General features: G+C 37.4%; 1 protein-coding gene across 7 annotated transcripts in view; it reads right to left on the bottom strand.

Moving 5' to 3' along the window:
• Positions 1–15984, bottom strand: part of ldb2a (LIM domain binding 2a) — an 89446-nt gene that overhangs the window by 60786 nt on the left and 12676 nt on the right. For all 7 annotated transcript variants that reach the window (XM_036004464.1, XM_031317101.2, XM_031317103.2 and 4 more), the window contains exon 2: positions 7086–7188. In XM_036004464.1, the coding sequence (XP_035860357.1) occupies positions 7086–7188 (103 nt within the window). The remainder of the gene's footprint in view (positions 1–7085; positions 7189–15984) is intronic.

The following is a 15984-nucleotide window of genomic DNA, read 5'->3' as shown; positions in this document are numbered from 1 at the left end:
CAATGGAGAATTGTTTTAAACATGTACAGGAGTACACAAACGTGCACCAAACCACTCTCCCTCCAAAGATGAAAAATGATGCACACATTAAAAACATTACTTTTTTATCAAAGCAATATACTGTCATAGCAATAAGAGGCTTTAATAAGTTTTATTTCCAAAGACGCTATAAAATATTATGACATACTGGAGACTACAAATTCTCAGTCCTCACATTTAGTGCTCTTCAAATCTTTGCAAGAACAAGGCGAGGCAAGAAATAATGCAATCTGTCTGGATAAGCTGCTTATGTTGTCTTCTGACATGGTTATTGTTACTGATACATGTAGATTACAATTAGACACAACAGACGATCTGGTGAAGTCTGCTTTTCATTAGTGACACAGGGTGGGAATTTATTCAGACAGCAACCACATGCTCTGGCTCTTAAGACAAATCAAATCTCTGCCATTTCACCGAACTGTCGTTTGAAGGTTTTCTGTCTCAGTCTCTAGTTTGATGGTAGAACAGTCAATTACTGTTACATTTGGTGATATACTAGCCACAGCAGTCAATGAAAAATACCCTGCATTTGAGAATAAGATAGCAACTAATTATCATTTTGATTATCTGTTATTATGTTAATTATATTTGATTAATCATATTCAGTTTACATTTATTATTATTATTTATTAACAGAGAAAAGCAGTAAATTCTCCTCAGAATCTGTGAAAGATTGGCTTTTTTGCTTGATAATTTAGTTCCGTTCTCAATTGATTGACTTATTTTCTGTTAAAAACTAATTGTTTAATCTACTAATTGTTTCAGTACTACATAATGATATACAGTCTAAAGCCACAGTGAGGTGGATTTATCATGGATGAAAGCAAGAGTAGGACTAATGGGGGTAAGAGAAAGGTTGCTGGTTTGAATCACACAATCAAAAGGAAAATAAACTGTAGCTGGGAAGTTCACAAGACATTCTCTCAACACATCTGTTTAACTAAAACTTCATTTTTTATGTTGTTTGTTTGTGTTCATTGTTCTGTCTGAAAATGCCAATTATAATTTCCCAGAGCATGATGTGAAGTCTTCAAATTACTTATTTTGTCCTACTAACAGTCCAAAACTGCAAATTTTCAATTCACAAACATATAGCACAGAAAAGCAACACATCCTCACATTTTGAGAAGCAGGATAGAAAGGGAATATTTGGCGCTTTTGCTTGATAAATGACTTAAATGATTCATAGATTATCAAAACTGACCAAGTTGACAAAGAGCTTTCTGTCTATATCGACTTATTAATCAGACCTCGTTAAGGGTCAGAACTGATTTAAGCATAAAGAATTGGAGGCTCATGGAGGACATAAATGCGTTAGTGTTCGTCCTCCAACAATCAACACGCAGACATTTCCAATATGATTTATTTCCTCTGAGAGGCCACAATGAAAACCGGATGGAGACCAGTTACAAAAAACCTTAACACAGGTCCATGCAATAAAAAAAAAACAGATTAGGTAAATTGGCTCTTCTTATTTCTCCTACGCTGAACATTATGAAATTAGAGCACCTCAGACTGGAGTGAAATGATTGTTTTCTTGTAATTATCATATAAGCTACAGTATGACTCAAAAAATTATATAATTCAGTTTCAACAAGGATTGGAGTTCTTACCCTTATACCTCCATACATTATACAGAAAGTGTCTCTGTGGAATAATAAATACATTATGATTGTTTCGATGGGATATTAAATAAACATTTTAACAAAAATAACCTCAAATATATGGTTTTACATGCCGTATAATAACCCACAAATATAAAGACAAAGTAAATATATTCGGTTGGTATGTTTGAAGATTTTAAAGATATGAATATTCTGTCTTTAGTTTAGAAATGCCAAGACAAATTGTTGTTTAATACTGTACACAATCTCTATAATGTTAAGCACACTTTTTACACTACAGCACTTCAGCTTTAGGATTCAAATCTAGAATCTATACTGCTGCATACTGAGTTTTTAAACATGTTGTTCTACGTAGTGCAACTGTGTGAAGACACACTGAAAAATGTTAAAACCTTTTCTTTTGTTGCAACTCATCCAATATATATGGATGGCCACTGGTAACCACTCTCCACCTCCCACACCCTCACATCTCCAGTGTGGTCAGTGTTGTTCTGACCTGTGTGGCTTTAACTATACATGCACTTTCACAGGGCTGCTAGCAAAGATTATTTCAGAGTAAGGCCACTGGCGGTTGCATTTACATTTCATATGTTAGGCAGTTAGCTGATGCTGTTGTACAGAGTGACTAACAATGAGCAGAGTGAGCTTACATTTCTGGACTACCAACAGTAGCCTAAAATATAGAAAAAAAACAAAGGATGCAAGAGTCCAAAGCCCCCTGATAACACACAGGATAGAAATTTCCTTGCCACAAGAATGATTCTGTGTAATAGAAAAGGTGAAGAAAAATGCTTCAGAGAGAAAAGGTAGTTCTACCTAAAAGCAACATATTCAAGTACTGCAACTGTCCAACACTGATAAAAATGCTGAGCTACATTTTAGTAAATTTATAGAGGTACACCGGGGTAGAATTACGTCAGTACTACCGAGGACTGATTCACGTTAAATCAAGCAGTGCCAAATATCGGTACCTAAGAGCGCGAGCTTCTCTGTCCTCTCTGCATGTTTTACAGAGAGCGAAGCTCAGCTCAAACACACACGCAGAGGTGCGGTGCAGACGGAGCGAGTCTACGTCGCCTCGGCAGTTTGTTTAGGTCACAGTGAGTCATGGCAATGCCGGTAAAGCGTGTGGTTACAATTTTCAAAACTTCACACAGACAGCGTTTGCTGCAGTATAATATAATGGTGAGATTGCAGTGCAGTTATCTTTTCACTTCCGACAGGCACAACAGCGTTCACTATGCCCTGGTGAAAGACTGACAGGCTGAGGTTGTTGGGTAAGGATAGGCAACTTTACTTCTAGCGCACAAGGCAATTCAAAGTGCTTTACATGAAACATTAAAGAGCAAATGGTCATGAAAATAAAACAGGCTAAAATAGAATAAGATACAAATACAAGAATAAAAGTTACAGTGCAGTGTAAAAAATGTATAATTATTTGATTGTTTTTTTTTTTTTTACAACAACATACCTGTGGTCAAGGTAGTGTTCATACAACTATCTTACAATATTTAGTTTTGAAAAGGAAGCAATGTTAAAGTTGTTGGTATATCTATTTATTTAAGTTAAGTTCATTTATTTTACTACTTTGCAGTTTGCACAATAAAAAAAGTTTACATTCTGTAACTGTTTCATGCATTCTAATGTCCTTCTTATATTATATAATGTTGTGGAACCAAGCAAACCATTTAGTAATCAAAGCTTATAGTAAATATGATGACATTAAAATGTTTTTTGTATGGTACTCCTTACAGTAGAATAAGCCATTATAAACCTATATAAAGGCCCAGTCATGCAAAAGAAAGAAAATACTGTGATATACAGTGAAACTGCTAGAGTCTTAAAAAAATACAAATACCGCCCAGCACTAGTTCTGCCGTATTTACTTATTTCTTTACATTTTCTTTCAGATAAGAGTAGAGTTGGCTGCAACAAAATTACTGTAGCAAAGTGTGTTGACATAACTTAAAATACGGAACATAAAAAGTAAACCAAAAATCTGTAATAAAAATGGTTTTGTTTACTATGCCTAGATTTCTCACTTCTAATATGAAGCCAGCAGTGGACTCTGGATGAATTTGTCTATGGTGTTATCATTTATGGAAAGTTAACAAAATAGGTAATTCTCCCCAAAAAACTTCAGTAACCTTGACAAACACACTGAAGTCCTCCTACCTGCTGAATCATTGCACGTTGTTCAGTAGCTATAGCTAAAATTAACAACATAACATAGCCCTGAGCAGTGGCCAAAATAGCCTACTGGAATGTATATAGCAATCACTTGCTTTGTGATATATTGTACAGTTGTTCTCTATATATAATGCTGCAAAATGCAAAGCATAGACAGACAACATCATCACTTTCAGGAGGTGTCATTCTTAGTTGTTCTTTTGAGTCAAATCTTTAGCTGGGTACATTTAAGGGTGGTGGATTTTTCCTGGATGATATGTTTGTGTGTGTGTGTGTGCATGTGTGTAGCTTAGCGCACCTGAATGTGAATCGAGGAAGGCTTGCGACTGGCGGTGAGTCATCATCGCCATGGTGTTAAGCCTCCCGTTCCCGGGGGAACAGGGTTACCGTCTCTACACCACTGGGGATTTTTATTTTTACATTTGAAAAGCAAATCGGGGCCCCGCTCACAACAATCCTCCACTCTTTCTCTTCCTCCTCCATGACTGGGCTGAATCACACACATACAGTACACACACACACTAACACAGCAGAAACCCTACACATCTGCTCATTTCAGCACACCCCATCCTTATCTATGTCTGTGTGATATTCAATATGTTTCAGATATCAAAACACAAACCAATGCAGATAAGATGAAGGGGACAATATCACAAACTCAATAACAGCCTCTGCTCTGTCATTTGTCGCTGAAGACCACATACTGTGGCTGTACTTGGTGTTTTTAACTTAAGTTATTTGTACACGAAATCAAGTGTTGAGAATGTTTCCTGAAACTCAGGCCCTCGCAAAAAACAACACTGAACAGGAGCCTATGAGAATATAAGAAATCTTCCTACCTAGAAATTTAACTCTGAAGCTTAGTAGTTAACCATTTGTAGATTCATAGGGATTTACTTTGTGTAACTATTTATATCGTTGTTTTTACATTTCTGTTTGTGTTCGTATTCCACAAACAAGATACGTGTTAATTAGTGTGCTTAAGAAGTATTTTTGAACTTTGCACAGAGCCAGGCTAGCTGTTTCCCCTTGCTTCTAGTCTTTATACTAAGCTTAGCTAATTGCCTGCGGGCTCCAGCTTCATACCTAACTCACTCACATGAGAGTGGTCCTAATCTTCCCATCCAACTCTCAGCAAGAAAGTGCATTTCCCAAAATGTTGAACTTTTCTTTTAAAACTGACATGATTTTCATAACAGGACTAATATGAATATAAAACTCAGTCAGTAGCCTATAGGACACCACCTACTAGTGGTAGTATAAAGTTGAAAAGTGTCAAGAGCCACTGTTAAAAAAAATATTTTAACGATATCCTTAATGTTCTTTAACATAGAAACAAGGTAGTAACTTGATCATGTGAGGCTAATATAGGTTTATGTTGTGGCCATCAGTTTTAATTGTTTTGTTTCTACAGTTCATGTTTTATTTCTGTTAGTTTGGTATAGTAGTTGGCTCTAAATACTACAGTACCAATGAGCCTCAGCCACCGTTGCTATAGAGAGGCGCAAAATCAGAGCTGTAGCAAATTCTTGGCTGTTGCAGTTGGCAACAAAACACCATATTTTCCAAATGAATACGAAATGACTCAGAGTTTAAAACTGAACTGATTTAAACTGCTAAATGTTTTATAATAATTTTATGAAGTGCAAATCTTTATCTTAAAGGTGCCATATGTAATACTGACAGCTAGCGTTTAAAATAGTTACTGCAGTCCAAATTCAAAATACTGGAGAGAGTTGTCTCCCCCCTGTCCATCCTCCCCAGACTTGAGTTGAGTTCGCAACTGACAGACACTTTTTCGGCTGCGATATATTGCACCTTTAAGCTCACTGTTAATATCACTCTTACATTTTAAGTTTAGGATGGGATGTTTGTCATCAAAATGCTCCTTGGGAGTTGTGGTTGACATCTCTCTTAATGTTTTTACTGTGTTGTACGTTTGACTTTTTACTAAAAAGCCAGATATATTGTACTGCACCTGCTCTTCTTTGGTTCTGATTATTTAACAAGGAGAGATCCAAGCCTTGAGGTGCTTCAACTGCGCCTAACACTTTCTATGCAGAAAAGGAACACAGCATTTACATCTGGAACCCTGGAAACCTGCCATAACTCCTCCAACTTCTCAACTCTATTGAAAATGAAATATTTCTATACAGATATAGTATCAGGTTGTACTGCACTCCTCTTGGTAAAAAGTGCCAATATAGCAACACACTTGTAATAAAGAACCACCATTATGATCTTGCACAAAAGCAGATGTTTTGTGAAGCATTTCAATACAGAAATACCCAATAATTTGCCTATTTTCAAGACTGGCCACAATAGAGGCCTGTGATGAAATTGTCAGAAAGAGGTTACCCGTAGTTACGTATGATGTTGCACCAATGTTCAGCAAATCGCATACAGAGAGAAAACTATTGTTAGAAGTGGGAGGGATACCAATTTTCTCACTGACAGGAGACTCAGTAGAGCACCATGCAGAAATGGGTGACTCAGTGGTACAGATGTTTTCTTTTCAGGCTCACACTTTTTTGTTGAGGTGTTAAAAGACATTTTGGGAAATGTAGGAAATCAATTACTTAAGTGGAAGAAGACAAAGCAGGTTAAAGAAAAGTGGAAATACCAAATGCACTATTTTTGACAATTTCATCACAAAATCAGTACTAGGAATGATTGAACACCACAGACTGAGGTATATGAGGAATTTTTCTCTAAAATTTAGCACTGCTGTATTACGGTGGTTTGTCCCTCTCAGTCGCCAAACTTCTGTGATAGGGTCTTATTGGGACACCCGCAACCTAATACTGACAGACACGGGCATGTTACCAGGACATTGTTGGTTTAAGACCCTTTCAGGAAAATGGGATGCCAGAATTTGTAACATATAAACATAAAATACAACAAATAACTGAAAAAAGCTCTGCACACCAGACTGTATTACAGGTGCGTGGGAGGGCAGTGCGACTTGAATAGAAGTGAAGAAAACTCGATGTCTGGTGAAGGTTGTGTCGATCGAAACACCATGAATGCACAAACCATCAGTAAGCCAGTTTTTCTTCTTCTTCACTTTTACATAAAATACAACAGAAAAGAAACTCACCTACAGCCAAGATTAATGGATTTAAACTGAACTATTGAACTTTTCTTGAAAAATGATCGATTATTTCAAATAAAGAAATGTAATTATTGCATTATTGGTGGTTTGCTAAAATATTATAGGACTCTTACTGTATCTCTTTGGTCCATCTTCGAGGCAGAAGGAGAGTGTGAGAGTGGCGTCCTCCTCAAAAAACTCTGTAGCGAAGGCGTCCCACCACAAACTGTCACTTTCCTGTTATAGGACAGAAAGAAACAGTTAGAAAGAGGGACTTCTGCAGTGTTAATCAACACAATGTTTGTTTTTGTAAAGATGAATTATCTTCAGTTCATCAAAATCTTAAATTTACCTCAAAAATACAGAAAGTGCAGTATGTAAAAGCAAGCTTCAGGTACCCCTCTGTCCTCTAAAAGGACCAGAGCTTGGTTTAGTTTGGTATGAAACTCTTCATTTTCTTCTATTATTTAATAACCAAGTGAATATCCTTTATCCAGGTTGTTGCTCTTGTGCTGCTGCATTTAAAAAAACCACAAATTCAATATTCATTTATTCTGATAAGACAAAGATATTGTGACCATGCAGGCTTTTCTATGAGACAAGATAAGAAAACACTGTTTTTTGATATAAGAAGTCAGCAGTGCAGGGCAAGTATTACCTTTATTGTACATTGGCTCGATTGTTGGTTTTTAATAAAATTAATTTGATGAGCTTTCATTTAAATCACTTTTTACATTCGAGTTTACAAAAAGGTTCAAGTATGAACCGTAAAACACATTTATACATTATACATTGATGCGTAAAACAAATTATGACAGGGCCATAAAAAGACATCACAGCAAAGAAGGATATGAACAAATGGGCAACAGCTGCAACAAGAAATAAAAAGCATATAAAAATGAGCCTATAAATCAGGTTAAAACAAGTGATCTCAATGCTGGCTGCTGGCCTAAGCCTCCAATACAGGTCGATGTAAAGCCAAAGCCTAGTAACTCCCTTTACTTTTCTTAAGCCTGGACATTGGGAGAGCCCTGCCTGAGGCTCCTACATGTCTGAATTACAAGCTGAGGTCCAACAGCTTTATAATTCACTGCTGCTTCTACTTTTTACAGCAGGTGAGGATACCTCTAACTTGTACCTTCAAAAGTGCTATTCATTTCATTAGTACTAGTGCTAGTAGATGTATGTTGCAACAGAAGCAGTAGTCAGAGTCCACTCTGTGATTAAACACATTCATGTAAATCACTTTGCCCTGACATTACTCCTCTAACAGCCGTTTACCCTCCTCCCCCTGCTCCCAAAAACCTCAGATAATGTAGGCAAGACAACCCCCCTCTACTCCCCTGCCCTCACCCCTCCACCCACCGACGTTGGACTGATGCTAATTTCCTCTGACACGTTATGACAGATCACTGCGTTTCATTCTGCGCAGGGCTGAGGGATGGCAAGCACTTTCCAGATGTTGACAATTAGCGTTGTCACCATCGAACAGTGTCAAGCCCAATAAGCAGCGACGACCGGGGAGCCGCACAGGTCAACGTGTCTCAAACACGCGGAGTCTGATGAAAGAGTTAGAGATGTGGTCAGGAGGGCCTAAACTTGGACCTTCACCCAGCTGGACCTTCACCCAGCTGGTCAATCAATAGGTGACCATGAGTTAGTGGAGAGGTCTTTTGGATGGCAAACCAATCAGCTGAACTGGGAACTACAGACTGAACTGAGACTGAGTGGAGTTTTCAACAATAAGGAGGCATTTTGGAAGATTGTAGAAAGATCAAGAGCAGATTAATTGTAAAAGAACAGTTTTCAAATATGTTTCAATTTTTATTTTAAATGTAATGTTTGTATTCCAAAATTTGACCAAAAAAAATCTATTTTGTCCAAATAAACGTCCAGCAAAATGATGACGGAAACTGTAACAAGACCCTTCTTCCAAGACAGGCTGCAATGATTATTTTCATAATCAATTCATCTTGTGAATGTCTTTTTGATTAATTGTTTAATCATTTGGTCCCCAGAGCCCAAGACGACATCTTGCTTGTTTTGTTCAACCAAGTGTCCAAAACCCCAAATATATTGCTGTAAATTTACAATGATGTGTGAATCCTCACATTGGAGAAGCTGAAGGCAGCAAATGTACTGTATTTCTTTGTTTCTCAATGTTTTATCTTTTCTTCTTTCTTTTCTTTTTATTCATAAAATTGGTAATCAACATTGTTGTTGATTAAACAAAACTGTAATGGAATATTTGAATTAAAGTTTTGTGAAAAATAAAATAAAAAATAAAGCAGTGGTACAACAGTTATTGCCTTTTAATGTTTGAAAACGTTGTCTTTTTCACTTCAACAAGATTACTCTAAAAACTTCAGCCCCATAACACTGAGCCAACTGTGTCAGTGGTGCAAGTTTCATCAAAAACTGGACCAGCTGTGTCAAAAATGTATTGTTATGAAAATGTTGACCAGCAATTATAGTGCTCACATTAGGTCAATCAGTGTAATTGGGTAACTGAATGAACAGTTCACTCACCCTCACTGTACAACAAATGAATGTGGAAACGTGCCAGCATATCTCTGTGTATGTGCAGAAGTATCACTGCATGGCCAGCTGTCCACTGGGAACAGAATGCAGAAGCTGCTGTGTGTCTGTGTGTTTGACTAACTGTGTCATACTGTGAGAATCAGCATGTGCGAACTGCCAGCATGTGTGTGGTGTCTGTTTCATATGAATACATCTATTTCAGAAGAGACTACCGAAGAAGAGTACCACACCAGGACAAAAAAGACAAAGATAGAAAGGGACGGATTTTGGTACTCTCCACAGTCAGAGTTCAGCCCATAATCCAGCATCATGAGGGTGGCGGAAACTCCTGGGATTGACAGTCAAGTGAGGTGAACGAGACGCCACACACACACACACACACACACACACACACACACACACACACACACACACACGCAGCACCTCTTTGCGATCTCACTGTGAAACTATGACGACCCTGTTCTGTACAGCTATTTTCTATACTCTACTCCTTCAACTAGACACAACATAAGGGTAACATAACATAGATAATTTTAACCATGGATTAATACATATTTTCTTAAATTAAATTTGTGAAAATTAACAGCAGCATCACGGTATAAGCCTACGTCGGATTTAACGATACGTTAGCTAGCTAGCTAGCTAGTTAACGTTACTCATAACATCGTTAAGTAACGTTAATATGTAATTTAAACTAGCTACAATCCACAACAAAAACATTAGAAAAATTTTCATATAAATCATACATAAAATGCATCTTTAACCCACTTCACGTTAATTTAACCATACGTATGTAGCTACTGTGCAGTAGCTTCTGTTGTCCACTTTTTCCTAGATATCAAAGCCAACCAAAATGCTAAGTGACCGGATCCAGATATCGCTATGCATTGAGTTAATAAAGCATTTTTACTAGCTTGAACACACTCGCTTTCAAACTTAGCTGCTACAAATGTGAAAAAAACGTTATAACATCACTCAATATCAAAACTAAACGAAAACAATAACAAACCTTGTAATATTTTAGCCAGGTGCCAAACAAACACTAAATACGACATTTTCAAACACAAAAAAACGATATTTTCTTCAACAGACTCTTGTCGTTGTAGCTGTGTTGACTGCTACCGACATAACACCTTCAAAATAAAAGAACAAACCTTCATACCATAACTAAATGGACAAATATTAACATTGTCTTAAGAAAATAAGTATGAACACAATAAATGAAAAGGAAAACAACTTATATCTTTTTTTGGTCTATGACCATTAGAGGAAACTAAGTAGGCAGGCCTACATTTAATCAAGTAGGGTGTAGGCTATAGGATTAAACAAAAGCAATTAATTATAGGATACTTACAGTGCACAGCATAAATGAGTACACCCATGCTAAATTTGACTAAAAAGAGGAATAAAAAAAATCATCTTTTGGAAAATGAACGTAATGCCTTAATTAAACAAAATTAGGAAAAATCCAACCTTTAAGGACACCAATTTTCTTTGTTAATGAATAATGTATCATGAATAAATAAATGTTCTTCCTTAAAATACAGAGAGCATAAGTGAGTACACCCTATGTTAAATTCCCATAGAGGCAGGCAGATTTTTATTTTTAAAGGCCAGTTATTTCATGGATCCAGGATACTATTCATCCTGATAAAGTTCCCTTGGCCTTTGGAATTAAAATAGCCCCAAATCATCACATACCCTTCACCATACCTAGAGATTGGCATGGGGTACTTTCCATAAAATCATCTCTCTATCATCTCTTTATCAGGATGCATAGTATCCAGAATACTATGCATCCTGATAAAGTTCCCTTGGCCTTTGGAATTAAAATAGCCCCAAATCATCACATACCCTTCACCATACCTAGAGATTGGCATGTTTGTATGTCGGTTAGCCTAATAGCTGGTTTGATTTGCATTGAGAGATGATTTTACGCAAAGTACCCCATGCCAATCTCTAGGTATGGTGAAGGGTATGTGATGATGTGGGGCTATTTTAATTCCAAAGGTCAAGGGAACTTTATCAGGATGTATAGTATCCTGGATCCATGAAATAACTGGCCTTTAAAAAAAAAAAAAGCCTGCCTCTATGGGAATTTAACATAGGGGTGTACTCACTTATGCCCCCTGTATTTTAAGGAAGAACATTTATTTATTCACGATACATTATTCATTCACAAAGAAAATTGGTGTCCTTAAAGGTTAGATTTTTCCTCATTTTTTTAATTAAGGCATTAAGATCAATTTCCAAAAGATGATTTTTTTTTTATTCCTCTTTTTAGTCAAATTTAGCATGGGTGTACTCATTTATGCTGTGCACTGTAAGTAGGCTACACTATACTTTACTAAGGACTATGTATCCTATATGTTTGGGATTCTTGTTCTTGTTGTAGCCTATTTACATCCATTTGCTACTTTATACTTCCACTCCACTACATTTTAAAGAGAAATATTGTAGTTCTTACTCCACTACAGTTATCTAGATACTTTACAAATTCAGATTTCACATACAAAGCATAGGCTACGCTTCTAAAATATGATGTTTTACAGATTAAACTGCCCAAAAGCATGAAGCAGTTAAAATTAGCTCCAGCTTTGAATGCAGGACCTAAACTTGTAATGGAGTATTTATATAGTGTGGTATCACTACTTTTACTTAAGTAAAACCTGAAGAATGTCCTCCACTACCCATGGCACATGATAATAAGGTATATCTTATTTGGATACTCAACAAGACACTATTTGTTAATAGAATACATTTATTGTTGGTTTTAGTTTTCATAGCAAGAAAAACACAGAATAGGTTTACCACAAGTTTTATCCTTGAAGTTTACCCATTACATTTCTTTTCTGGTGCCAGAAAGTATTCCACCTGAACTTTCCCTGCTGCTAAATCAAGTTAGAGGATTTCATGACAGAGTGTGATCCCCATTTTGACATAAACTGCCTGGATTTAGCGTTGGAGATGAATTTTCAGAGTGCTGTCATCCTGAGGTCTCCCATCCCTCTGTTTTAAAGACTGTTCATTAAGCTTCCTCTTGCTGTTTTAATGAAAAGTGTTTTACTTAAGCTCCAACTTCTCTTCTTTTACAGAATATTCAGTTTAACAGAAGAGGGTTAGTTACCCTCCCCCACATTCAGATGTAAGCAGTGTTTCACTCACATTGACTTCAAATGTGGTTTCTTTATTAGACTAAATTTAAATCTTTTTTTTCTCTCACTCGATATAGTTAATTTTGGCAGCCTACTGATATTTGGCTCGGGCCTATAACCACCCAAAATGGGGCATGTATTTCTCAAAGAGCAGAGTTGACAGCAGGGTCAAACCATACGATCTGGTTAGTTTGTGTCTCTGTTGAAAAGCCCCCCACCCAGACAACAGAGAAACAGAAAACAAGGACATACCATGCAACATGGATAGCATTTAGTTTTACAACAATTAAACAAATGGCACTTGACAGTTTTATTGCCATTCTCCAAAATACTTGTTTTGTAAATTAAATATGCATTTAGTAGCTCTAGCTAATAAAGATAAATGTTGCCCAGAACTGTTCTATTATATGCAGGGGATGCTATTTAGAATCAGTAACCATTAATCCTCCAAACTGGAGCTTTTGGGCAGCTTTTGGCCAGTCTCGCCAAGTTGTAAAACGTGGCTTGCTGAGCCGGTGGACCGGCAAGGTTTGGCTCGGATCTAAAGACAGAGGAGAAGCTGGATCTAAGCCAGACGGGCCGGAGAACAGCTTAAGCTTGGCCAGTGGACACAAGCCATATGAATCCTCTGGCTGAAGCTGAACAAGCCACACTGAATGCTCATGGTGCGGTGGATGTTGTCTTCAATTTCAATCCCTCCACTACTGCAGGAAATGTTAGGAGCTCTACTTTTATTCTGTCATTGGTAGCAGGTTATAAAATTGTAAATGACACATATTCAAAGAAGTCAAAAATCAGCCTTTTTTGTTTTATCTCTGCCTGTCTCTCTTTGTATCCACCTCCCTCTCTCTGTCTGTCTCCCATCCTCGCTGCAGCTGCTCACTGACAGACAACGTCCTGCCTTCATTTACGCCTCTGGACTCTCTGACGAACCACGTGGCGCGACGATGTTTGTTGTCAAATGCTACAAATCAGGCCGACTCTGAGGAACCAGAGGTGAACCGACATGGTCGCAGCCGTGACGGCCGTCAGCCGATAAGGCTCAATTGATTCAAACGGATCGCACCCCATCTGAGGGGGATTTATCAATGTGTCAATTGCCCACTAGCCAACCACAAATCACCAGTGCTGGCCAGACCCTGGGGATTTACAGGAAATCCAGAGGATTGGAGGGACAGCATAGGGAGGATCCTCAGTAAATAGCAACAGAGCTGAGGGTTAAGTCCACGCATATAGAAATGTCCATACAGAATGGATAAGCAGATGACACGATGTGGCAAAAGAAAACACAAAGAGAAGTTTTACTGTGTATAAAAACGCACAACACCTCTTTGTGCTGTATATCCATCTATACAAAACCCTTTGTACTGTACATATGCATCTATACACATATACTTGTGCATATGTATGTATGCAGTACATACATCTTTTTTTTTACTGCATAGTTTGCGTCCATTCACACTTCATGCAACCATATAAAAGAAGACCACAGTTTTCTTCCCTCACTCTACCTTTTCTAACAGTCCATAAAGCCCCAAAGTCTATGTTTTATATGAACCATTTTTCCCAGCAAGCGTTTGTTAGTCTGTATTTTTTTTCGCCTTTGCTTCCAGCCTCTTGTGGCAGAAAAGCCTCCAAGAGTGTAGGTGTGTCTGGGGCCTGACCTTGGAGAAAAAGCAATGTCTGAATCCCCATTCAGATCCTGAATAGCATATAGCCCGGCTGACTGGTGGGCCAAGGAAGTTTTACTGTGCTGAGAGATTCAAAGAGCTTCAGGTTATTGGGGAGCATAACAACTTAACAGAACCAAAGACTCTCTAGATGTTTCGAAAGGATCTTTAGCAAGGTAGCTTTTGTTTGATTGTTTGGTGAAGGCCATTGAGAGATGACACATTTTAAATTGAAGCCAATTAAAGCTATATTTTCTTTTCAGTGAAAGTCACACTTCATTTGCACGACTGTAATTATCTTAATTTTTGTGGCAGCACCTTGACATCTGAAATGTCCATGATAAAGGTATTCACATTATTAGAGTCAATCTAGAAAGCTCATTCAAATTGAAATACAAATGAAAGCATATTAAAAATGTTTTTGGTATTTAATTCAGTTGCTAAAACAATTACTTGATTCATAGATAAGTCGATCGACGGATATTTAATCGGACAACAATTTTGATAATTGATCATTTAAGTTATTTAACAAGTAAAATGAAAATATTTGCTGGATTTTGCTATTTAAATGTGAGGATTTGCTACTGTTGCTGCTGTTTTACTATACTGCAACACAAGCATGTGATCTCTGACTGCTGCTTGTAACTTCTGACACTAAAAAAAGAAAAAAAAATGGGAATTGGCAGACATGCAATTAAATGTGGGAACTTCTTCACTGACTTAATTTGTATAAGAAAGTTCATTCCTGGTGAATGTGCAGTGGCTGTTTAAGGGAAATGACTCCCACCCCCCCACCTTTCTGCATTCATTTGTCCTCATTTGCATAATGTTTGGCTGGTGGCTGTGAGGTAGCCAAATGCAGCAACATGTTAAGTTTGCATTATATAAAAACACTTAAGACCCTGGAGGATAAACCTGCACTGATATCAAACATTAGTGTGCACTGAGTGTGACATGATTAAAGTGGTGTTGTATGTAGTCTAAAGGAATGGTTCTTGTACTTTGTCATCCTAAGGACCCTTTAATAGAAACAGTACCTGCATGTGTGGTTAAGTTTTGTTCCATGGGCCACCATGTCTGGGTGTTTATTTTGTACAGAATACTACAGTGATGATTTTTTTTAGATTTAAGGTCGAGGTTAATACACAGAAGTTGTTTGTCTGCTGTTTTAATGCAGGAAACATGCATGAAGAAGTGCTACAAAGACCGCAGGATACATTCAGTACTGTTGGCTTTTACTCAGAAGGTTGCAGGACTGATCTCCACAACAGCAGTAATATCATTGTCCTGATGAAGTGCCCTTGATCAATACACACACACTGACTGACTGAAGTGGGACTTGCTGTAGGCTTCAGCTAAATTCCTAAAAATGATTAAAAACGGCACAATCTTTTGCATTGCCACCTGTTAGAAAGCAAATGTGATTTTTTTTTTATACCCTTTTAGATTGTTTAATTGGAAAACTCTCTGAGGCTTAACATACCAAATTATATTATATGTTATGATTTCACAAGAAAGCAAACATACATTTCCTAAATCTAAAGATACTTTTATGAATCAGAATAATGTTATGATCTTCTTTCCTAACTTGTTAATCATCTGGTGACCCCTCAGATTTATCTTCTGACCCCCTTGAGCAGTCCTGACCTCCACCTTGGGAAACACTC

This window comes from Sander lucioperca, chromosome 1, assembly GCF_008315115.2.
Source record: "Sander lucioperca isolate FBNREF2018 chromosome 1, SLUC_FBN_1.2, whole genome shotgun sequence".
NCBI lineage: Eukaryota > Metazoa > Chordata > Actinopteri > Perciformes > Percidae > Sander > Sander lucioperca.
The sequence above is the reverse complement of the archived record's forward strand: the minus strand, read 5'-3'. Positions and strand labels throughout refer to the sequence as shown.